Source organism: Pyrgilauda ruficollis, unplaced genomic scaffold (genome assembly GCF_017590135.1).
Source record: "Pyrgilauda ruficollis isolate IOZ18807 unplaced genomic scaffold, ASM1759013v1 scaffold57, whole genome shotgun sequence".
In the NCBI taxonomy this organism is placed as follows: domain Eukaryota; kingdom Metazoa; phylum Chordata; class Aves; order Passeriformes; family Passeridae; genus Pyrgilauda; species Pyrgilauda ruficollis.
Window position 1 is genome coordinate 1,567,970 of NW_024527377.1, and position 10,085 is coordinate 1,578,054.

Below are 10,085 nucleotides of genomic sequence, written 5' to 3' on the forward strand. Positions count from 1 at the left end.
TTTGGTTATAAAACCTCACAATACTGATCATGATTTGCAGGGAAATTCTTTCTAAGTGTATCCAGTGATTACAGACAGAGCATCTCAATGTTCAACTTAATGCTTAAAGTAGCAATGAAAGAAGTGTTCATTGTGAAATGAACAAATGCTTGTGAAGTGTAGAATCCAGTGCTTGGATTGGATTATGGCTAATAGGACTAAAGGTAAGCTTAACCTGGATAAGGTGGCTGAATTTCTTGAAGCTTTTAATAAGTCAGTATTCTAATTTTAAAAACAGTGGGGAAGAGTGGGCCCTACATGAGACAGATTTTCAAAAGTTACTGGCTGAGTTGGCAGCAAAAGTAGACTTAGGTAGGTTGTAAGCTTTGCTTTTCTTCAGTGAAAGGAATAGTTTTAATTTCTCTTTATGAGTGGTGTGGGAGGGGAAGAGCAAGGAAGGTTTTCTCAGATTTTGTTTGGTTTATGTTCAGTAGACTTTTGGCTCTTGTTTACTTTAAGTGAATGTTGGGCCCCTCAGATCTGGTGTGTTTCTGAAGCAAGTTTGTTGGCAGCACTTCAGACCAAATGTTGGTCTGCAACACTGAATATTCTGACATTAAAACTGGAAATTATTTTTCCAAGAACAAAATTATTATATTGAATTTGAAGATATGTGTATGGTTGCAGACATGCCTGAAGTTTTAGAAAAAAAAAAGGTTTTGCTGCAGCTGTGTAATGAGCCCAGGTCCAAGGTCAGTGTGCACCAAATAAAATCTTCAAATATACTGAGATCCTGCCAGAGCTACAGTTTGAAGCTGACATCGGACTTGAAGTAAAAACTTATATACAAAAAATATTTAAATAATTTTATAGAGGTGTATTGATAATTCTTCTGTTTTCAAGATTAAGCTATCATTGATAGCTACCAATGTAAAAGGTATTTAAGTTACAGTATTCCAATGCCCATGGAAGTATTGCATATGGAAAAATCTTGGTTTGCTTTTTTATTTAATAGTGGTAAACATAAAGGTCTTTCAAAACCTACTTTCTGGGGCAGGTAATTTGAAGAGGTAAAACACTTGTGAGTGGTCACATGTACTATGCTTAGGACATCTGGAGATACAAATGTCAGTAGGGTCAACATCTGGGTAAACATTTGCTCCCATTTCAGGCTGTAGCTGCGTGTGATTGTCAGGATTTGCCTCACCTCAGGGGAGGAGTTCCTTGGGAGAAATTGTTCTTGAGCACAAGAAGCTAAAGTTCAGAACAATGGCTAAAACAGCGTGAAAAGATTATTACAGAACCAATTTAAGCTTCCCTGTCTGCTGCTTCTGTAGCAAACAGGAATATATTTACTTGAACTGCTTTTCAGAGAATTGCACAGTTTCTAGTCATAGTGAAGAGGTGTCTTTTAAGTTTTGACAGTCTGATTTTTTATTTTTTTCCCCAGGGAGGGGGAAAGAGGTCTCTTCATTTAAAACATAAATGGAACCTCTGCACTTGCATAGGTTCTGCCCTAAACCTTGTGTTTTGGGTATATTATCATTCAGATGTTGAATTGAAAACCATCCTTGCATCAAATAGCCCACCCAAAGTCTATTTCTTCCTATGACTGTATTTTGCTATTATATCCCTTTTTTAAAGAAACATAAATACTGGAGATGGCCTCATTGCTTTGTGTCCACCAGACTAATGGCTGAAGATGTCAGTCTTTGTGGCATTTAACAGGTTTGAAGTTGAGTCCCTAAGTTTTACAGAGCAAAACATGATAAATGAGTGAGATGAGCCCTCTGGGAGTTCTCTTCACTTTGGAAGAAATTCTCTATTGAACTTTGTTTATTCCCTTGCAGTGGGGGAGGCTGCTGGCTCACTGGTACTGCTGTAATGGCAATACAGGGAACATGAACACACACACACCTGTGATTGCTTTTATACAAACCATTAAAAAATGAGGACACTGAAGATGGACTGCAAGAGTGGTTCTGGTACTTAGATCTCAGCACCACAACTCCACCACCGTAAATGTGTGGTAAAGGTGTGTCTCTCTGTAGTCAAATGCTTTTTAAAAAAACTGTTTCTTATTTTGACACATTAGTGTTCAGCCAACATTGTTACCATCCATTTTACTTTGCTTTCATTATTGTTTTTAAATTAATATATTTGAGTTTAAGTCCACATAGACTATGTTGCAATAACTAGAATGATTTTATTTAGAATTAATTTCTTAACAATTTAATCAAAGATGCAGAATGGCTGTTAAGTTAAGGGACCATTAAATGTGATTTTAAGGTTCTGTTGACTATTATGGATGTAATCCTTATAGTAAATTTAATTTTGTAAAGTAGTGTATAATATTGTAATATTAAATCTTTGTTCTCTGAACTCAAAGATTTGATCTTCAGTATGAAGTTATAAATCTTCCCCCTTCTGAATTTGAGACAGGATTTACTTGTCCTCCTTTTTACAGTTTGTAATTTTCACTGTTTTATTCCTGTAAAAAGTCATTTATAACACATGCAAATGCTTATTTTATCTGTGCTAATTTATCAGATTTGGCTACTCAATAAAATTAATTGAAAGAACTCATGCCAGTCCATCACTTTTTTCTTATAAATAAAAGTAGAACAATGTATTTAATTGAGAGAAATACCACGTTGGTCACAGGAGCTAGCTGACAGTGATGGTTGGAATTTAGCCTTCAGCAGCATTCCAAGATGCTGATCAATTTTATTTTAGGTAATCCTGTATCTTCATTGAACATCCCATTATTTCAGCAGCTTTTTTTTGTAAAAGCCATTCCATCTTAACGCTTGCAAATTTTTTTGAGATGTTGTCACTGCTGCCTCTGGCCCATTATAGATGAGCTAACGCATGAGCTTGGAACTGACTTTTGTATTTAACTAAAATACAGAATTCTCTCATTCAGTGTGGTAGGAATATGAATTGGATTTGCCAGCTGTTTTCTTCCCAATGCACACAGCACTGTGCTGCTGACTCCAGCACTGCAGCAGGGCTCCGGGGCTCTGGGATCTCCCGTTCCCGGGCAGGGCCCTGCAGCCCGGCCGTGCCAGGCGCTGCTGCTGACGGGACCCCGCGGCTGAGGCAAGAGTAACGTGGCACCTTCATCACCTGGCACACGAGGAGAGGTTTAGTGCCCACAAAGATGAATACTGCGCCAGCTGGATCTTACTGGAAAGAAGTCAGGTCCTCGTTCTATAATGCCAGTGGCTCTGGCGGCCTGGAGCGGTGCTGTCTGTTGGCGTTTCCTCAGTGTGCCCCGCCAGTCCTGCAGCGGTACAGTGCCAGGCTCGCAGGCTCTCCCGCGTATGCAGCGGGCCAGCCCCGCGCTGCCTCGGGGTGTCCCCGTCACCCGGGTCCCCTCAGCGCCACCATCGCGCCTTCCCGGCCTCGCGCCGTGACACCACTTTTGAGGCCGGCGCGGCCATCTTTAGTGCGGGCGCCGCGCCGTTAGAGAGGGGCGCGCGGAGGTCTCTCCCAGCGCTCCCCGCCCTTCTCCTGCCCCTACAAAAAATGGCGGCGCCTTCTTCAGCGGCTGGAGGCGGGCGGTGCTGGCGCCTGCGCGCTGGGCGGGGCGGGCCCGTGGTGCCGGGCCTGCGGTGCCGGGGATGGCGGACGGCGGCGCGGGAGCGGAGCCCACACCGCCGGGGCCCCCCGCGGGGCTCTCGGCGTCCCAGCGCCGCGCAGAGCTGCGCCGCAGGAAGCTGCTCATGAACTCGGAGGAGCGGATCAACCGCATCATGGGCTTCCACCGACCCGCGGCGGGCAAGGGTGAGCCCCGTGGCGGGTGCGGCGGGGCTGTGTGAGGGCTCCGGGGCTGCGGTGACGCCTCGGCCTCTCCGGCCGTGACCGCTGCCCGCGGTCCCTGGTGAGCAGGAGCGGCTGGTTGCCCTCGGACAGGGCCGGCTAGCTCCCCGGTCCCTCAGTGCCGCCTTCGTTCGTAGGGATGCCTCAAGCAGCACGACCTGCCCTGCTCCGCCAGGGACACGCCCATAAAATCCCTGTGCCGTCAGAAAGGCCGGGGCTCGGGCTCGACACGGTCCCTAGATAGCGAGCATACCAGCTGTCATTTCACTGCAAGTCGGTTTTTTTTTAGATGAAGAAACGATGAGCCTCCCCCATGTTTTTAGTCAGTATATGCTGGCTTTCATAGCTGGCTTTTTATAGCAAAATTATCTCACATTTGGATAGTGACATAGATGTTTGTGGTTGTTATGCAGAATTTTCTTGCAGAACCATATTTAGGTAGCTCAGTTACATCTCTGTGCATTCTTCAAATGGGCTGTGTTGTCAGGAAGGAGTTCTCAGATTTCGGTTTACAAGGATGCCCATGAGCTGTGAATCAGTCTGATGTAACACTGAAAAGCACTCCTGAAGTGTTAGTTCTTGCTCTGTGGTAGGTCCAGATGCGTTCTTGATTTGCCTTTTGTTCTCTGCCATCACTTTTTCTGTAAGATGGGTCTTCAGGCTTGATACAGAGCAGGTTAACAGTGCCCTGCCTCTGACAGTAGACAGCAAGCTGAAGTGCTTCTCTTTGCTTATTTGTCAGGTATTTGTGCTCTTCTGGTTGATTAACTTTCTGCAAATCTTTGTCTTTTTTTTTTTAATGTCAATCCATGTATTTGGATCTTTCTGCTTGTATGTGCAGTGCTGTTGCTTAAGGAAGGTCAGTTTTAATATCTCCACTGCTTCAACTTCTGACCTGCATTGCACAGCTTTATGTCTTGTGTCTGCTCCATGAAGAGTGCCCTCTTTAATCGTAAATCTGTCTTTTCTCTTGGGAAGCAGAGACCCAGGATCCTGACCCAGTACAGCTGAAGTGTTGCTCCATGTACATGGCGTGCATAACTCTGGTTTTATTTTTCTTCCTTAGATGACGAAAGTCACACAGAATTGAAGCTTCAGCACGAGCAAGATAAATCAAACTCCCTTCCCATTCCTTCAGTTTCCAAGCGGATTGTGCTTGGTGATTCTATGTGTAATGTGACGGGCTCGGCCGATCACGCAGGCAGCATGGCAGAGCTCAGAGGGGACAAGGACTTGTTTGGCAAAGCCCCAGAGCTGGTCACCGAGGGGACGGGCGAGCTCCGTCAGCGTCACCGGGGAGAGCTGCCCTCCGAGGCTGCGGCACGGCCACCCAGGCACGGCTTGGAGCAGTACCTGTCCAGGTTTGATGAAGCTCTGAAGCTGAGGAACCAGCTGATGAGTGAGAAGCCAAGCCAGGAGAACGGGAATGCGGCGGAGGAGTTTGACTCTTTCCGCATTTTCCGATTGGTGGGGTGTGCTCTGCTCGCCATCGCCGTCAGGGCTTTTGTGTGCAAGTACCTGGTGAGTTCAGGGACACAGTCCTGCTGGGGTGTCTGCTGGCTGCAAATTACTGGGAAATATCCGGGGCTGAAGTCTGTTGGTAATGACCAAGTTGGGAACTTCAGGCACTCTTTACATTTCCAAAAATTGTACAAAACCTAAAAAATTGCTGAATTCTATGAGATTAATCTGCTACAAACACAGCCACTGTGTAACCACTGAGAGCAGCACATTTGGTTGTGGTTCAGGAGCAGATGCACTGGAATAGTTGTTGCAGCTTAAATCCCCTGCAAGTTTATTCCCATCTTGGTGAGCATATGAGTCAGCTGCTCCTCTAGTTCAGGGTCTGCAAAAGAATAATAGAGTAAGAATAGAGTTCTCATCTGTGGAAGTGTCCAAGGCCAGGCTGGTTGGAGCTTGGAGCAACCTGGTCTCATGGAAAGTATCCCTGCCCATGGGTTTGGAATGAGATGGCTTTTCAGGTCACTTTCAACCCACATAATTCTGTGATTCTAATAATAACAGTTGTACCAACATAAGAAGATCCTGCTCATTTATCACCCTGGGAAAAGTAGTTCCTCAGTATTCCCAGTGCCAGCCAGAACAACAGCACAGAGGTGTGATGCAGGTACAGCCGTCCAGCTCCTGCATCCCTCGGCTCAGTTTTACACACTGGGCTCAGTTTTACACTCTGCTGTTCTCTTCTGCCATTTCAGTTCTTTAGGCTCAAGGAATATAGGGCAGAACCTTATTTTTGGCATGTAAATTGTCTACTTAGATTTGCAGTGTTCAGTAACAACTTTGCTGTGTTCCACAAATTAATTTTTACTTACTAATTTTCTTTTATGCTTTGGAAGAATTAAATCTTTGTGTTTCTTAGCTATTCTGACCAAGTTAATTTTTATATATTCTTTTCTCTTCCTTCAGTCAATATTTGCACCATTTCTTACTCTACAACTTGCTTACATGGGACTGTCCAAGTACTTTCCAAAGGTAATTTTTTTCAGAATTAGATTAATTTGAAGTGTTTTCAATTTAAACTTGTGTTTAGATTGTATTATTTTAGGACCAATGCATGTGAAGTATTCTTCTCTTGTTTTGAACTGTAGAGTTGAATGACCAATGCTGATAGTTTATACTAGTTTTTAATCTTTCCAGATTCAATCCAGGATCTTTTTTAAAGTTGCAGTGAAAACATGGACTAGCAGCTTGTGTAGCTGTAGCCTAATTAAAAGTGTTTGACCAGGAAATCCAGGTAGTTCTTTCATGTCTTCAGGAAACTTGCTTTTCTTCTAGACCATGCTCTTCCCTGGTTATTATTTGCTTTGCTAAGCAGCTGTTCTGCATATAATATCTGGATGACATCTGGGAGAGTGTTTGCTAAAAAAATGAGGCAGAATGTTGAGTTTTAAGGGCTCTGCATTCCAGTGCTGGTATTGGTTTGAATGGCAGCTTGAAATGAGACATTTATCTGTGTGTGAAACTTGCTGCTTATTAGCAAGATTTGCTATACCACTTGCTTTATATATTTACAACAGGTAATTGTTCCTGAAGCATTTGTTAGGTTGATGATTTTGTCAGGTCTGTGGTGCAGAGTGGGATTGAATGATGTTCAATCCATAGTTAAAAGGGAAAATTTACATTTTAAAAGGAATAATAGATTACTTGTAGAAAATCAGAATAAATCAGCAGTTGTTTTGTAGTAAGTATATTATAATAGTCATTCTAAGCTGATGTGTCACAACACAAAACAGTAAGATTAGCCTTAGATTTGCACCAGCTCATCTGCTACATTATTTTGATCTTTTTTCTGGTATACTTAAAATCCACTCTTCAATTTCAGAATTCAAAACGTGGCTCCTTGCCACAACTTGCTTTTACTGCAGTTAGACGTGGGTGGGTGAGGTCAATCCCTTTGTTAACCTTCATTTTTCTCCCATGAAACACAGAAGTATTCTTGAAAGCCTAATTCAGATTGGATTAAATTAAAATATCCAGCAAGTATGATCAAATTATTAGAATTTTCAGCCACTGTCACCTTTTCCTGCCTGTCAGACTTGCATCCTTGGGATTCCTCATCTTAAGGATGGAACAGCTTTCAAAAGGTTTTGGGACATTTCTGAGTTCAGAGGATAAAACTGCCAAAGTAAGTTGTTCTAAAACAGAAACAGTTGGTTTTCAACTCTAAATAATTTTTCTGTTAGAAAACTTAACAGTATTTACAGGGTTTTGAGCAAGCTGGTCTAATGGAAGGTGTCTCTACCCATAACAGGGGGTTGGAATGAGATGAGCATTAAGGTGTCTTCCAACTCAAACCATTCTGGGATTCTGTTTTTTGCTGAATAGTGTGATGAGATTAATCCAGTTCTGACAGTGGAGAAGCCAGGCTTGGCTTCTTACACCTAGATTTCCCTTGTCTGGGAAGTCCCCACTCATGCAGGAGCAGCTGCCCAGCCTCACATCTCAGCCTGCTGGGAGAAGTAGTGTGAAGGAGGCAGAATATCCAGGATGAATTCTGCCTCTCACTGGTAGATCCATTGCTCTGGTAGATCCATCACAGCAGGAATCTGTGTCTAGGATAAGGGCTGTGACTCCTGGAGCACGTCTGGACAGAATCCATCCAAACCTGCTGCTCCTACCAACAGATTTGGATCATGTGAAATTGGTACAACATTGGTGACATGTAAAGCAGAATTGGATTAGGAGAACTAATGTGATACTGGTTTTTCTTTCCCCTCTAGTGTGAGAAGAAGGTGAAAACAACAGTACTGACTGCTGCTCTTCTCCTCTCTGGAATCCCTGCAGAAGTGATCAGTCGCTCCATGGACACCTACAGCAAAATGGGAGATGTTTTCACAGACCTTTGTGTCTATTTCTTTACTTTTATCTTTTGCCATGAACTTACTTTGGTTTTTGGCTCTGAAGCACCATGACGGCTGTAGAATTCCACACAGTAGCTACACTAAAGCTTTCTGGACTGTGTTCCTTTTAACATTTGACTGTGCAGGCAGGTCTAAACCTTCATTAAAATTCTTACCTGTGGGAATGATTGAAAGGGGCCTTAAATCCAGTAATTTTGGGAAAGGGAGAGCAGGGTCCCTGACTGCCAGTTGTGTTGGTTCAGTTTACTTAAATACTGTGTCTGCATATTACAAATGTGAAGGTTAGGATGCAAGTGACAGTGGATGATTTACTTGTTTTAGTTAGATGATGCCCTTCTCAGCCTCCTTCATAAACATTTACAAAGCTGCCTTTGTTTTTTTCAGTGAGAACAAGAAGAGAATTCCCTTCAGCAGAACCATATATATATGTGTATATCCTGTATGACTATAGCTAACAAGACCTGCTCATTTTGTGGTGTTCCCATTTTTTAAAGAAAGCTCAAAAGAAAAGAAATCCCTGTATTCTCTTCAAATGTTCACGTTCAGAATGTTGAACTAAGTAGCTGCTTCTGGAGAATGTTGGTGAAACTTGCCACTTTGTTGTCCTTATCCTTGCCTTGCCATACATTACTTGTTGTGATTGTGATTAATTTAATTTGATTATTGTTGTGGAAAAGAGCTAGGCAAAACCAACAAGCAGGTGGTCCTGGTGCTTATAAAGGTCATTAATCAAAAAGTAAGAAGAAAGACAACTAATCACATCTGTTTATGAGTTTCCAGCAACCTAATCCTAGTGCAGTTCACATCTGTGCTTTCTGATACTTTTTTTTTATATTAACAGTTATCTTATGTTCTCAGTAGGAGAATTTTACATATTGGCACCCAACCTGCAGTATTGAATCTTTGCTCTAGTGTTTGTAAAACTTACAAGGGAAACAGTTTTGTTTTCAATCTCTTAGGAATTTTGCACAGTGAGAGGAAGTGTCATTCCAAATAGTCAATTTAAACACTGATACATCTCTGAAAATCTCTATTGAAGCTAAATTTGGTAGTTTTTCAGGTTGTAGTTTTCTGTTTAAAATCTGGACTTTGAGGTAGTATAGGCTGTTGCCTATTTTTAGCATGATAAACCACATACTTACCTTGGTATTTGCCTGCAGAGGTTTTTTTAGGGAGCAGATGTGTTTAATCGTACCTCTCTAAATGGCCCAGCTTTCAGCTGATTATTCTCTGTCAAAGCTTCCTCCTGTAATTTTAGTGATGCATTTCTGACTTTTAAATTAGGTACATGTTTGTGGCTTCCATACAAGAACCTTATGTTTTGATTTGACCATTTTCATGGGGTTTTTTTAACTGGTTGTTATGGTGAGTATTATATTACAGATGTACAGGGCTGGGTTGCAGAAAATTCTGACTTAGGTTTGTTAGCACAGATATTGATTCAGCAGCTTTAAGTTTATTTATATTAGGTAGTCATTTCAGAAAATTGAAATTACAGTAATTTAAGATAAGGTTGAGATATGTAAATAATGAGTTTGCTCAAAAATTACTTGTTCTGATTCTCTATTTATATGCCCAAATGTAATACAAATAAATTGGAAAAAAATCCCTATACCAGTACCTGCAAAAAACTATGAATTTTTAATCCTCACCATTAATCAGGTAAATACCCTTGCATGGGCAGAGCACCAGGAGGGCTTGTGCTTAATTAAGAAATCTCGATGAAGAAATGGCGATCAAGAAACGACCTTTGACCAAGAAACCAATCTCTTCTTTGATTCCGTTTTTAACTTACCTCTGTTAGTGTACATAATTCTGTTTCATGTTTATTGCCGATTGTTTTCTATTAAAAGTCTGTTTGTTACCCGCTTCCTCGGCGCTGTGTGCGGCTGGGCCGGG

General features: G+C 42.2%; 1 protein-coding gene across 1 annotated transcript; it reads left to right on the forward strand.

The window, feature by feature from the left end:
• The first annotated feature begins 12 nt into the window (after positions 1–12).
• On the forward strand, positions 13–10,052 carry CAMLG (calcium modulating ligand). Its single transcript, XM_041481872.1, has 4 exons — positions 13–3,768; positions 4,871–5,325; positions 6,232–6,297; positions 8,046–10,052. The coding sequence occupies exons 1-4, from the start codon at positions 3,606–3,608 to the stop codon at positions 8,235–8,237; spliced, it is 876 nt and encodes a 291-aa protein (XP_041337806.1). The 5' UTR covers positions 13–3,605; the 3' UTR covers positions 8,238–10,052.
• The last annotated feature ends 33 nt before the right edge of the window (positions 10,053–10,085 follow it).